Raw genomic sequence first — 15,468 nt, forward strand, 5'->3', positions numbered from 1 at the left:
AATAGTATGGAAATATGTTTAACATAGTTATGCACCTGTAACTTAGATTACTTGCTGTCATGGGAGGGGCAAGAAGGGGAGGAAGGAAAATTTAGAATTTAAAATATTTTGATTAGAATTATCTTTGATTATGGTATGAGCTTCTCCCCTTCTTACCTAATTTGTTTTCTCCCCAAAGGAAATGAGCAGCTAGGTTAAATGAATAAATGATGGTTTGTTAAGGATGGAAACTAAACTCCAAAGCCAGTGTCAGAGGTTTGATTTGTGTTTAACAACAGAAATGAGCATGTACTGTGTAGACATAAACATCTTCAATAAATACATCAAAGGGTTACTGTGAGAGTCAAATGAGATAATGTAGACAAAACACTTTGCAAACTTTAAAACACTAGATAAAAATGTCATAACTGTTATTAACATAACCCAGTAACGGCTTACTGAAATTGAAAAAATAGCACTTCCTTACCTTCTGCTGATCTGAGACAGGAGAAGTACATTTATAAGAATAATCCAGTCCCATTTCACCAAATGCAACAGCCTTGGGATGCCTCAAAGCCTGAAGGAGGTTTCTTTCTTGACGTTCATTGTAGTATCGAGAAAAATGAGGGTGACAACCAAATGCCCCCCAGACAAGGTCCTCTTTTAATAGATCCTCCCATAGGTAATCCGGCAGGGTACGAGGGTCACAGAAGTCAGCAATACAACCCTGGAACTCTTTTGGAAAGGAACTGCTATAAATCTTTCTAAACTTTGAAAAAGTGCCTTGGAATGACAACTTAGAATAAAGCATGTCCAAGTGACAGTGGGTGTCAATGAAGCCCACTGAATCTTGGCTCCCCCTGCTTTCTTGGTATGAAAAACTTGATATGTGCTCTTGAGAACAATGAGGCACCTCTTCACGAAATGTTCTTTTCTTCCTCACCTTTTCTTCTTCCCATATCCGAGAAGAATGAAGTGAAGAGGATGTGTGGGGTTTGTCTTCCACCAGTTCCAAATCCTTAGAGGTATTTTTGTGATTGCTATTAGCATTCTCAGCAGAATAATCACTGGGTTGGCTCATATTATATCCCACTAGGTTTGAAGCCTCACCAATGCTCTTAGTGGTAGGATAACAGAAAGGATAGGGACTGCCAGCCCAGTAACTGGCATAATTATGCCAAGGACTGCCATACAAGTGAGCTGGGTACATAACATAATCAGTAGTGGAAGATGAAGGCTCTGAAACTACAGAAAAGTTCAAAGAAACAGAATCCTCTTGGGAGAACCTGTCGGTGGACATATCTTCCATATCTGACCAGTCACTTTCTGAAGAAGGATTTTCTATCACCAACTCCCTCTCTTTAGGCTGTGGAAGACCGGATGACAATCATGAATACAATAAATTATCTTTGATGTACAGAGATAATATAGTACAGACTATAATGTAAATAGTCTTTTTTTTCAATTACGTAAGTTCCAATACATAGCTGAACATTCATTTTTTTAAGTTTTTGAGACTCAAAATTTTCTTCCTCCATTTCCCCCTCCCCAAGACAGATAGCAATCTGATATAGATTATACATATACAATCATGCTAAACGTATTTCCACATTAGTCATGTTGTGAAGAAACCAAAAGGGGAAAAAACAAACACACTAAAAAAAGAAAAAATGAAAACAGTATGCTTAATTTGCATTCCAATTCCAAGAGGTTTTTCTCTATATGTAGATAGCAATTTTCATCATGATATGTTTGGAGCTGTCCTGAATCATCATATTGCTGAGAATAGCTCCATCAACCATAATAGATCACTGCTCAACATTGTTGTTACTGTGCTACAGTTTATAATAAGAAGAATGCTTTGGTTGAATCATTCACATTCTTGGTCACCAAGTCTCCCTTGTGCAAGGGACAAAAATGGTTATCCTTCATCCTCTTGCCAGTTAACAATTCCCAAATAGTCACCCAGAATTAAATATGTAGTCTGTGCCCAATGAAACAGAGCAGAGATTATTTGCAGACTCTGGGATTAAACTTGCAGCCAGGTCCTGCCTGACTAGGATCATGAATGATTTTTCTTAATTATCCTTTGTGACAGTAACTCTGGGCAGAGGTTAGAAATGATTCAAATTAACAAATATGTAAGAAACAAATATCATGAGCAAATGCACTGGAAATACAAAGACAAAAATAAAAGTTCCTTCCCTACAAAGACAAAAATAAAAGTCCCTTCCTTAAAGAAGATTATTTAATGAAAATGAAAGGATATGTGGACAGGGAGGAGAAAATCCAAAGCTGTGTTTAGAAAGAGGGTGGCTAAGTGATGCAGTGGATAGAGCACTGGCCCTGGACTCAGGAGCATCTGAGTTCAAATCTGGCCTCAGACACTTAAAAATTAACCTAATTGTGTGGCCTTGGGCAAGTCACTTAACCCCATTGCCCCCCCCAAAAGAAGACAATGCTAACTATTGAGAGAAATCAAGTAAGTCTTAGTTGAGGTAGGTGGCACCAAGATATATTCTGAAGGAGGCCAGGATTCTGAGAGGCAGAAACAAGGGGAAAGAAGAAAAATTCCAGAGATGAACAAACTGATGCAAGCAGGTATAGGATCAATTAGCAGGCTAAATGGACTGGGAGGGAGTTTATAGGTGAAGGGAAGTATGGCAAGAGCAATAAATTTCATGCAATCCAGGTTATTTTTTGCTTGCAAACTATTCAAAGAATCTTTATGCCTTGACTGATCCAGGGGACTAGGGCTCAGGTCACTTACATAGCTTTGGTGGCCTAAATATAAAATGCCAGCACACAGACAACTGATAGATCAGGACATGCAACAAAGAGGCAGGAAAGTCAACAAAACACTTCCTCTTTGTAGAATACTGCTTTCCCGATGTAGCTAAGTAAACCTTTCATTAAATGGCACATTTTCAACAAGTGTCTCATGTCATTCAGTTAATATTTATGAAGCATCTACTATATATTTGCTAAGAACTGTGCTAAAGGAGCTCACAGACTAACAGGGGAGACAACATGTCAACAAATACTGAATAGTATAAGGGTAGGGAGGGACTGGGGAGTGGGGACGCAGATGTAAGAAGACTGGAAAGGTAGAAGTGGCCAGATTATAAATGGCTTTGAAAGCCAAACAGAAGGTTTTATATTTGATATTGAAGGTAATAGAAAAACATTCGAGTTTACTGAGTAGGTAGGAAAGATGGTCAGATTTGTACTTTAGGGAGATCACTTTGACAGTTGAATGGAGGGTTAACTGGAGTAGGGAGAGATTTGTTTGGAGCAGATTGGCCAGCTGGCTATTTCAACAGTCTGGTTGAGGTGATGAGGATTTGCACCAGTATAACATAGTGTCAGAGAGGAGAAGGCAGAAAATGCAAGAGATGTTGAGAAAGTCAAATTAGCAAGCCTTAGTAACAGATTAGATCTGGGGAATGAGAATGAGGAGTGGAGGAGGACATTTAGGTTGTGAGCCTGAGTGACCAGGAGGATAGTGGTATCCTTAACTGTGACAAGAAGTTTGGAAAGGAGGAAGGACTTGGGGGAAAGATGAGAAGTTCAGTTTGAGACAGGGTGAGTGTAAGATGTCTCCAGGATACTCAGTCTGGGATGTCCTGCTGACATTCTAAATGTCAAAACCTACAGCCCGTCTAGCCTGCAACAAGGATTACTACAGGCAAGTCAGTTTAGCTGAAGCAACAAGGCAAGTTCAAACACTACCAAAACCCTTCCTAAAAATCACAACGGAGATGGCCCACAACATTCAGTAATGGCTGGATATAAGGGTAAAGGAGAGAGAAGAGTTGAGACTGACTCCAATATTAGATGACTATAATGATGGCAGCCCCTTCAAGGAAGAAGGAAAGTGGATGGGTGAAAAGGGAAGCTCTCAGAAAAATGAGTTCTGTTTTGGTCACAATGAGTTTAATTTGCCAAGCAAACAATCCAGGAAAACTTTCATCAAGCAATTAAGTGGATCTGGAGTTTAGGAAAGAGATTAAGTGGGGCTAAAAATTGTTGATTAAGTATTAGCATACAATATCTATCTCAAACAACAATTCTCCATGATTTTTTAAATGTACAAAAACAACAAATAAAGTTAAATAAATTGCTGTGGATATTTCAACTTACTTTCTAATGTCTTGGAGTAATCAACAAATATTCATTAAATGTCCATTATGTGCACATGTGCTAAAAATTACACATTATTTCAGCAGGGTGTACCAGCCCTGGAGTCACTTAAAAATTACCTAGCCGTGCGGCCTTGGGCAAGCCACTTAACCCCATTTGCCTTGCAAAAAACTTAAAAAAAAAATAAAAATAAAAATTATACATTATTTCTTCTAGACATAATAATTTACATTGATTAAGCCATTTACTGTTCAAAGTACTTTATAGAAGTTACCCTATTTGAGCTTCACAACTATTATGTAAGAGAGACAGGGCAAGTATAAATCCCATTTCACAGATTAAAAAACTGAAGTCAAAGAGGAAAATGATTTGTCACACAGCCAGAAGTAGTAGGGCTGGGGATCAAACCCAAAAGAATCAAATACATTAAGTCAGAAGACTTTCCTACTAAACCAGGCTGTGTCTAGTCATTAAAAAACAGCTTGAGGAAGACTTACAAACAGATTAAATGTTTAACTTTAAATAACCTCAAGGATAAGGAAGCTAAATGACCTAACTTTAATCATAGCAACTAGATACCTAACACAGTACTAGGTAGATGTCTGCAGATAAAAAAACGGTCTGGGGTGGCTAGGTGAGGCAGTGGATAGAGCACCAACCCTGGAGTCAGGAGTGCCTGAGTTCAAATCTGGCCTCAGACACTTAATAATTACCTAGCCGTGTGGCCTTGGGCAAACCACTTAACTCCGCTGCCTTGAAAAATCTAAAAATAAAAAAATAAATTAAAAAAAAAATAAAGACGGTCAGATTGTAAAAGATATTGGAAAAAAAAGACATCAATTTGCACCCTGTAATACTAGTTCAGGAGCTTAAGATTCCTAAAATAATCAATCTGCACCAGGAATGTCAAACTCAAATAGAAATGGAAACCTCATAAAGAACCCTAAGGATTGCACATTGACTTGATCTTAATAAGTAATATAATCTACATTTTATTGTATTTAAATTTTGTTAAGTGTTTCCCAATTACATTTTTTTTGTTTTTTTGTTTTTTGCAAGGCAACAGGGTTAAGTGACTTGCCCAAAGCCACACGGCTAGGTAATTATTAAGTGTCTGAGGCCGGATTTGAACTCAGGCACTCCTGACTCCAGGGCCGGTGCTCTATCCCTTGTACCACCTAGCTCCCTCCCACCACCAATTACATTTTAATCTGGTTCAGGCTGCACTCCTCTTTGCCACCTCTCGTGTATACTCATTGCCCTGCTTTCTAATCACCCACTCCTCAATTGCAATATGGCTTTTCTATCCATGCTAAAATTGTTCTCTCTCTAGACTCATAATTGAATAAGACCCAATGCCCTTTTTCTGTCTCCATCCTTCATAGCATCTCTGTAGCCTTTGACCATCCCTTTCTCTTCTGAATATTTTCTTCTTTTCAAAGAAGAGATTTTGACATGGCTCTGGACTAACAGTCCTGATTCTCCTGCCTGTCTGACCCATACTTATCAGCTTCCTTTTTCTTTTATTTTTCTTAATGATCATCTATGTCCTATTCCCTAGCTTGTAGGTATAACCCAAAGCTCTATCCTGGGCCCCCTTGTCTTCAGTGGTTTCATCACCTCCCACATGTTCAACTATGCAGATAACTCACAACCCTCACCTTTCCCAAGTTCCAGTCTGGTCTTTCCAACTGCCTCCAGAACATTCTTCATCGAGATGTTCCATAGGAACCTCAAACTCAACATCTCCAAAATAGAAATCATTATCTTTCCCCCAAACACATCACCTCTTCCAATTCTCTTCCTCATTTCCCTCCTTCTGTCAAAGGTACTGTTTCTTCCCTCCCTCACTCTCCATACTCACTCAATCACCAAGTCTTGAGGATTCTAACTCTACAATATTGCTGCATATATCACCTTTTCTCCACTCATAAGGCAATTACCATAATTTAGATCCTCACTACCTGGACTACTACCATTATATTCTAACTGATTGCCCTGTAACCAATCTCTTCCCACTCCATTCTATTCTTCACAAGGCTACCAAAATCATATTCCTAAAAAGCATAGGTCTTACTGTGTCCCTGTTCCACTCAAGAAGCTTCAGTAGCTCTTTACTGTCTCTTTTGAAAACTATGAATTATTCTGTTTGACATTTACAATTTGGTCATCTCTTCATCTATTTTTCCAGATTTAGCCATTATTCACTCCAGTCTAGCAGGAGTGACCTATTTGCTATGCCTCATGCAAGAAATCTTCCATAGGGCCCTCTACTTACCTGCTCTCCCTATTATTCACCTCTGGCTCCCTTTTCAGATCAACTGCTACCTGCTAGTCTAAGTCTTTCTTGATTCCCCTATATTGTAAGCCCTCTACCTTTCCAAATATATGTATTTATTAGGTGTATATTTTGTTTTATTTACCTATGTGCAAGCTGTTTCCCTCCCCAAAAAGAATGTAAGTTCCTTGTGGGTAAGTATACTTCATTGCTGTCTATGTATTATTATTATTATTAATGCTTAGTAGATAGCAGTATGTTTGGTGAAGTGAATAAATCAATACTAAAAAACCAAATTCAAGAACAAAAAGGAAGTGCAGAACATGATCCTACTCACCCTCTGTTCTTCTGAGTGGGACTCTGGGCTTTTTTCCAGGACTGTTCTTGGGTTACCAGGTGGCTTTTCACTTGAGTTATCTTGAGAGTCCCTAACCATAATTATGCTGCTGAGATTTCCTGTGTCTGCTTCATCTTTCCCTTGGCTGTTTTCTGGAAGGTATTGCTGCTTTTCCTTAACTGGAAAGGAAACTGTACCACTCTTCTTGCTGGATTCTTCTCTGCAACTAGGGCTGGGGTCTTTGCTTGGCTCTGGATTCACAATCTCTCTTTTTTTCTTTCTTGGTATAGATTTCCCCAAAATGCCCTGAAGGGCCTTCAGATAGATCACTGCGGTCCCCTGGTCCTTAACTCTCCTTTTCATCTTCTGAGTCACCTCTGTTTCCTCCACAGACTTACTTTTACTCTTAGTCTCAGCTGCAAACTCAGAGCTATAGGATTCATCCTTGGGATTAATCTGTACAACAGAATAAAAAAAAATCTAAAATACATTCCCATCAAGAATTTTACCCTACACATTACCTGCTATAAAGGGAAGGGAGGGAGGGAAGACAGGAAGGGAGAAAAATGTGGAACTCAAAAATCTTACCAAAAAATGAATGCTGAAAACTATCATTGCATATAGCTGGGGGAAAAAATAATTTAAAAAAAATAAAGAAAACAGTCAACCTAAGACCATAGTAATTTGTTAGAATAATAACTTGTTGTACATGTCTATCAGTTCCTAAAACTCCTCAGTGTTTAAAACCAGATTAAAATGTGATCAGGAAAAGTTTAATATAATGAATAAAAATATAACACAGCACAGAAAATGTTAGCTCCTGGTTTTCTAAGTCAATATGTGGATGGCAGGGATACATTGTTATTTTAGTTTGACATCACTGTTTTTTTAAGATCAACTGGTTATTATAGCCAACTCTAGGTTTATAAATTTTTTCCCCTCTTATTTCCATTCTGAAATGGAATACAAAGAAAGCAAAAGAAGACAGAGGAAGTCAGGGGTATATGATAGGGATTGGTAGTTTTTACTTTTTTATCGAATAATCCCAAGAACTCCAACAACTATATATGACTTAATCTTTATCTCCAAATTAAAAAATATTCTATGCCTTTTGTTTTTTAAACTTTTATCTATTTTTTCAAATTATATATATGTAAAAACAACTTAAACTTTTTTTTAAATTCTTATTTCTAAATCCTCTTCCTACCTATTTACCTTCTGCTATCTGAGACAATAAGCAATTTGATATAGGTTATACACATGCAGTCATGCAAAACATATTTCCATATTAGCCATAGTACAAAAGAAAGCAGAGAACAAAAGAAAAAAGTCCAAGAAATTAAAGGTTTTTTTAAAGTATATTTTGAGAGACAGCTAGATGGCACATTGGATAGAGTACAGGCCCTGGAGTCAGGAGGACCTGAGTTCAAATCCGGCCTCAGACATTTAATAATTACCTAGCTGTGTGACCTTAGGCAAGTCACTTAACTCCACTGTCTTGCAAAAACCAAAAAAAAGTATATTTTGTTACAAGTAGTTCTCCAATTAATAAATGATCAAAGAATGCACTCAGGAAGTTTTCATTTAAAGAAATTAAGCTATAGTCATATAAAAAAGTGCTCTAAATCATTATTGATTAGAGAAATGCAGATTAAAACAGCTCTGAGGTACCTCCTCAGATCTATCAGATTGGCTAAGATGATAAAACAGGAAAATGATCAGTGTTGGAGAGGACATGGAAAAACTGGGACACTAATGCACTGTTGGTAGAGTTCTAAATTGATCCATCCACTCTGAAGAGCTATTTGAAACCATGTTCAAAGGTAATAAAACTGTATTATCTTTGATTCATCAATACTACTACTAGGTCTATATCCCAAAAAGATCATAAAAAAGGGGGAAAGACCCCTATGTACAAAAATGTATTTTGGGGTGGCTAGGTGGCCAATGGATAGAGCACCGGCCCTGGAGTCAGGAGCACCTGATTTCAGATCCGGCCTCAGACACTAAATAATTACCTAGCTGTGTGGCCTTGGGCAAGCCACTTAACCCCATTGCCTTACAAAAGCAAAAAAAAAAACCCAAAAAACAAAACAAAAACAAAAACAAAAAAGAAAAAATATATTTTGAAGTGACACAAAAATGAAAATTGAGGGATGCCCATCAACTGGGGAATGGCTGAACAAACTATGATATATGAATGTGATGGAGTACTACTTTTCTATAAATTATGAGTGGCCAGACTTTGGAAAAGCCTGAAAAGACTTTGCATGAACTGATGCTGAGTAAAGAGAGCAGAACCAGGAAAACATTGTACACATTAACAGCAACATTGTGAAATGATCAGTTATGATGGAATCTATTCATCTCAGCAGTTCAATGATCAAGGACAATCCTAAAAAATGTCATCCACATCCAGAGGAAAAAAAAAATCACAGTTTGAATGTAGAGTAAAGCATACTATTTCACTTTTTTTTCTTTCTCATGGCTTTCCCCCCCTCTAGTTCTTTCTTTCTTTGTTTATTTAGGTTTTTATTTAGATTTGAACTCAGGTACTCCTGACTCCAGGGCCGGTGCTCTATCCATTGTGCCACCTAGCCACCCCTCGCCCTCTAGTTCTAATTCCACTTTGACAATCTGAATAATATGGGCAAATGTAAACACTATTGTATATGTGCAACTGTTTGCTGCCATGGAGAGGGGGAGGGAAGAGAAGGTGGTTGAAAAATGTAGAATCCAAAAGCTTACAAAAAAATGTTGAAAATTTTGTATGTAATTGGAAGAAATAAAATTATTAAAAAAAAAAATTTTTAGGGGACAGCTAGGTGGCGCAGTGGATAGAGCACTGGCCCTGGAGTCAGGAGGACCTGAGTTCAAATCCAACCTCAGACACTTAATAATTACTTAGCTGTGTGGCCTTGGGCAAGCCACTTAACCCCATTGCCTGACAAAAAGAAAATTTTTTTATAGTATATTTCAAACTGCATTTAGACTCCATCAATTCCTTTTCTTGAGGATAACATTTTTCATCAGAAGTCCTTCAGAATTTGTCTTGGATCATGGTATTGCTGAGCATAGATAGCTGTCATTCATAGTTGATCATCTTACAATATTGCAGTGTTCTCTTGGTTCTGTCCACTTTTCATCAGCTCATGGAAGTCTTTTGAGGTTTTTCCAAATATCCTGCTCATCATTTCTAATAGCACAATAATATTGCACCACAATCATATACCACAACATTCTCCAACTGATAACCATCTCCTTCATTTCCAATTCTTTGTCACTACAAAAAAAAGAGCTGTTATAAATAGAAGTATTTCCCCCTTTTCTTTGGTCTCATTGGGATTCAGTTCTATTAGTGGTATGGCTGGGTTAAGGAATATACACAGTTTTTTAAGTCTTCCAGCATTGTTACAAATTGCTCTTCAGGATGGGTAGATCAGTTTACAACTCCAACAATCTTTGGCATCATTTCAACACTTTTTGATCATTAATCTATCTGAATAACATGATTCTAGGTTCTACCAGCGAAGATAGAAAAATAATAGGAGATGGGGTACCCTGCCTTTTTAATTTTAAAAAATTTTCTAGAGACCTCTGAGTTCAGCAGCTTCCACATTAAGGAACACCTTTGGTATGGAATCTCCCTCTATGAGTGCATATTGGCATCTTACCTGTATCTTATAATCAGTTTGCTAGGGCACCGCTCTCATGGTTCTCCTACAAATGTTGTCAGATCAAGAATCTGAACCCAGGTTATCTTCCTAACCTCAAAATCTATTACCCTGTTAGGTATTTAAAACCCTGTATCATGACAGATACCATACTATCTGTCAGAGATAACCTTAGAAAATTATTTATTATTACAATCTGATTGTAATAATTAATTGTACAATATCATCAGCCTGACACTCTCCCTCCAGGGTCATCAAAATCCAATGACAAAACAAAAGTCAAAATAACTGGCAATTGCCCAGGATTAAGTGAGTGACCTTGATCTTTCTAAATTAGGTCTTTCCCAGATCTGTTTGTTAAAGGTAATACCCATTCAATGACTAAGAGTTATTAGGTCAGAACTGACAAAAAAGATGGCCCATCATAAAATGATCAGTCTGAGAGGGGAAGACCATTAGAATTTCTGGGCAGAACAGAAAAAAAAGAAATTGATATTTAGGTTTATTATAAGTCATCAAAATCTAAACAATGAGTCACAAATCTAGCATTGGGAGTTATTCCTGGTCATTTAAGGAGAGTCAGAGTGATTTGGGTTTAAAGACCCAGTCAAGTAGCTCCATTTGAAACATAATAGGTTTTTCAAAGCCTGTTTTTTCAGAGTTATATTTCAAGAAATCATAAGTGAAAAACTTGCAAAGGACAAAAAGTAAATTTCCCCAGCTTTTTGAAAAAGTAAAAAAAATTTTTTTTTACTTTTTAAAAAAATAAAAAAAATTTGTTTAAAATTAAAAAAAAATTTAGGTCCCAAACACCTAAATATCTTATAAAAAAAGCAAACAAAAATTGTTGTTCGTTCTTTTTTCTGGAAGAACAAGAGGGTGATGTCATGAGGGTGATGTCCTGATTTGCCCGTGATTTGAATTTAAGTGAGGCAGAGCTGTGTAGCAATAGGGAACTAATAAAGATTTTGTGGTATACAAAGTTAAGAAAATAATTGCTTTTGAAAATTCTAATGATTATGTGCAAAATGCATGAGAGCCTGGAAACCAGTTAAATTACTATTCAAATAACACAGGCTTACAACTTAAGGGATGGGGGTGGGGGAAGGAATGAAAGGAGGGAAATGGAAAAGGGAAAGGAGAGACAACTAAGCTAAGCAGGGGATTAGCAATCTTCAGAAGTAGATTGTCAAATTTTGGATTTCTGTTCTTTTTGGTACATGTTAGGGGAAAGAAGGACCAGAAGGGGAAGGGGTGGGGGTAGCTAGGTGGTACAGTAGATAGAGCACTGGCTCTGGAGTCAGGAGGACCTGGGTTCAAATCTGAACTCAGACACCTAGTAATTACCTACTTATGTGACCCTGGGCAAGTCACTTAACCCCATTGCCTTGTAAGGAAAAAAAAAAAGGACCAGAAGAGGCAACTGACGATTTGAAGACCTTCCCTGCTCCACACATTACCCATTTGTTAAGAGAATCACGTGGTTAGAAAAATTTACCTTAAAATATATGTATATTGGGGCGCCTAGGTGGCACAGTGGATAAAGCACAGGCCCTGGAGTCAGGAGGACCTGAGTTCAAATACAACCTCAGACACTTAACAATTACCTAGCTGTGTGGCCTTGGGCAAGCCACTTAACCCCATTGCCTTGCAAAAACCTAAAAAAAATAATAATAATAAAATAAAGTATATGTATACCTCACACAAAGGAAGTGATAGGTTTTTAAGACACTGTGAGAAAAGAGAAAGCAAAGTCATACACAATTTCAAATTTTAGGGGCAGCTAGGGGGCAGTGGATAGAGCACTGGCCCTGGAGTCAGGAGGACCTGAGTTCAAGTATGACCTCAGACGCTTAATAATGACCTAGCTCTGTGACCCTGGGCAAGTCACTTAATCCCACTGCCTTGCAAAAAGAAAAAAAAAAGAAACTGTCCTAAATTTAAAGCCTTGAAATGAGAGAAAGGTGATGCCAATAAGAGGCATAGAGAATCTCCCAGAAGATGATATAAAATATCATCCATATGGAGATATCACTTCTCCATTCTATGACTCAGTCTCCTCATTTGTAGAATTGGAATAATACTCCATCTACATCACTAGGTAAAGATTCATAAAATGCTTGGAAAGCAATTTGGAAATAGGTAATTAAGTAACTAAAATGCCTATATCCTTTAACCAAGAGATTCCTCTATACCAAAAAGGTCATTGATTAGAAGAAAGTCCTGATATTCCCTCAAAAATATTTTTAGCAACACTTTTTGTGGTAGCAAATATTTGTAAACAAAATAGATACCCATTAACCGGAGAAACAACTATTGCATATGAATGTTGGAAAATATTCCTGTGCTGTAAGAAATGACAAATATATTGAATACAGAGAAACATGAGAAGATCTACATGAACTCATAACAGAGTAAAGCAGGGCCAAGAAAACAAAACACATAAAAAGACACCAAAAATAACAGCTACAAAACAATTAAAAGTAAATTCAAAGAACAAGTGTAGCTTCAGAGAAGATATGAAAAAACTTCATACCTATCTCTCTTTGCAAAGGTAAATTGTAAATTACTTTTCTTTTCAGTTATGCTTTTATTAGTTATGCTGATTTTTCCTCTTCTTTTACTTTTTTTTTTTACTTGTATTATTTTACTCGTATATTTCTTGTATGGAATGACCCTCTAGGAGGATAAAGAAGATTAAATTATAATTCTGTTACAAAATGATAACAATACAATTTACTTTTTTAAAAGATTCATAAAATGCTTTCCTTATAGGCATTATGCAAACATGAATTATTTAGTGCTGAAGATAAATGCAAGTATCCAATGGTTAACTGAGAAATGAAGGACAACAAAAGTCAGGGGTGCAGTGGATAGATAGATTGCTGGGTCTGGAGCCAGGAAGCGGCTGTTCTGTTGTGTCGACTCATCATGATCCTGTGGACTATAGCACACCAATACTCTCCATGAGGTTTTCTTAGCAAAGATCTGGTTTGTTATTTCCTTCTCCAATTCACTTTACAGATGACAAAACTGAGGCAAACAATGTTAAGTAACTTGACCAGGATCACAGTTTGTATCGGAGACACAATTTGAACTCAGGTCTTCCTGATTCTACTTCCTGTTCCACTGAACAGCTACCTACTCCAAGGGCTCAGAACAGTTTATATACACCACCAGCCAACTTGCTAGACATGTAATCATGGGCAAGTCACTTAATGTCAATCTGACTTAGTTTTCTCACCTACCTTCCAGAATTGTTCTAAGAATAAAAAGATATTTGTAAAGTGCTTTGCAAAACTTGTTGCTGTTTAAGTGTAATATTATTAATATCTCATTATTATTGTAGTAGTAGAATGAACTTTCAAGGAAGAAAGTATTCAGAGCAAAGAATGAAAGTTAAGGAGATCTCCAAAGCTTGGGGGAAATGTGAGGAAGAGCCTCTCTAGAACATGAAAAAGCAATCATAATACAACAAGGAGAGCATGACGTGATGAAATTCAAGGGTTTTACAAACTCTGAGAATTTAAGAGTTTGCAAGGAATAACACCTAATCCAAAATATACCTGACTAAATTCTACAATAAATATGAGAAGTGGTTAACACAGTCAGTTATTGTGGTTTTTCGGCTATTTGGTTAGTTGCTTTTGTTGAGTTGATCCCATTTGGGGTTTTCTTAGGAAAGATACTAGAATGGTTTGTCATTTCTTTCTCCAGTTTATTTCACAGATGAGGAAATTGAGGCAAACAGGGCTAAATGACTGGTACCAGCTAGTGACTGTCTGACTCAACTCTATCTGACTCCAGGTTCAGTACTGTATCCATTAAGCCACCTGGCTGCCCCTATTATAGGCTAAAATATACCAAAAAAAAGGCAATAGTTCTTGACCTCAAGAGCTTATTCTTTTTTTAGGATTTTTGCAAGGCAAATGGGGTTAAGTGGCTTGCCCAAGGCCACACAACTAAGTAATTATTATTAAGTGTCTGAGGTCACATTTGAACTCAGGTACTCCTGACTCCAAGGTCAGTGCACCACCTAGCCACCCCAAGAGCTAACTCTTTTAAAGGGGTTTTCATGTCCTTCATGATGTCATTGTACCTCTTTGATAAGGAAGGAATAACAACAGATAAGGACAATACAAAAATAGATGCTGAAGGGGACAGAGGAAGAAGAGGATAGCTGGTGAAGAAGGATCCAGGAGACTTAACAAAGAGTCTCTCAAGGGTCCAATATACCTAAAAGAATCATGCAGGGGGGGGCTAGGTGGTGTAGGCCTTGGAGTCAGGAGGACCTGAATTCAAATCTGGTCTCAGACACTTAATAATTATCTAGCTGTGTGGCCTTGGGCAAGTCACTTAACCCCATTTGCCTTTCAAAAACCTAAAAAAAAATCATGCAGGGGGCACAGAACCCTCTTAAAATGGGTAGGGTCCTAGGGAGATAGCATTGGCTCACAACAAAGTTCATTTCTTTCCTTCTCTTGATTCCCTCCTTGTTCTGTTTCCCCGTTTTCCCGGCAAAGGCCAGCCTGGTGAGTGGTCACACAGGTTGCTGCGGAAGGAAGAGACCAGAACCTAGGATGTGTTAGTAGTTCCAGCCCAAGGAGAAGGAGGAAGGAATGAATAGGGATTATCCACCCCCCAGGGCCCAAATCAAGGATCTCTATTACCAGTCCAGAAAAACAATCATTATTAAATCCACCCTCCAGCCTTTCCAAACAGAGAGGGAGGGCCCCAGGGTCTTACTAATAGTTTAAAGTAGTGATATCAAACTTTTCTAGGAATGAGGACAGCGCCTAGGAATCCATGAGCTAGGATTTTGGCTTAGTTCGGTTTGTTTTTTGTTTTTTTGGCCAGGCTTTAGTGAAGAGCTGAAGGAGACAAGGCTAGAAAGAATCAAAGGTCTTGAGGCCAAATTTGAATTCAGGTCCTCTCCACTCCAGGGTCGGTGCTCCATCTACTTTATCACCTAGCTGCCTCATCCCTTTTTTTTTCCGGATGACTTCGTTTTAAAAGGAGTTACCTGTTCTATTGTGTATTCATTTATTTTGTTCAAT

The 15,468-nt window shown here is 37.7% G+C and overlaps 1 protein-coding gene across 1 annotated transcript in view; it reads right to left on the reverse strand.

Annotated features, from left to right (window-relative positions):
- TATDN2 (TatD DNase domain containing 2) overlaps positions 1–15,468 on the reverse strand; it is a 31,127-nt gene that overhangs the window by 14,301 nt on the left and 1,358 nt on the right. The window contains exons 4-5 of the mRNA XM_074199043.1: positions 6,738–7,193; positions 467–1,345 (exon numbers count right to left, since the gene is read on the reverse strand). Coding sequence (XP_074055144.1) covers positions 467–1,345; positions 6,738–7,193 — 1,335 coding nt within the window. The remainder of the gene's footprint in view (positions 1–466; positions 1,346–6,737; positions 7,194–15,468) is intronic.

This window comes from Macrotis lagotis, chromosome 8, assembly GCF_037893015.1.
Source record: "Macrotis lagotis isolate mMagLag1 chromosome 8, bilby.v1.9.chrom.fasta, whole genome shotgun sequence".
In the NCBI taxonomy this organism is placed as follows: Eukaryota; Metazoa; Chordata; class Mammalia; order Peramelemorphia; family Peramelidae; genus Macrotis; species Macrotis lagotis.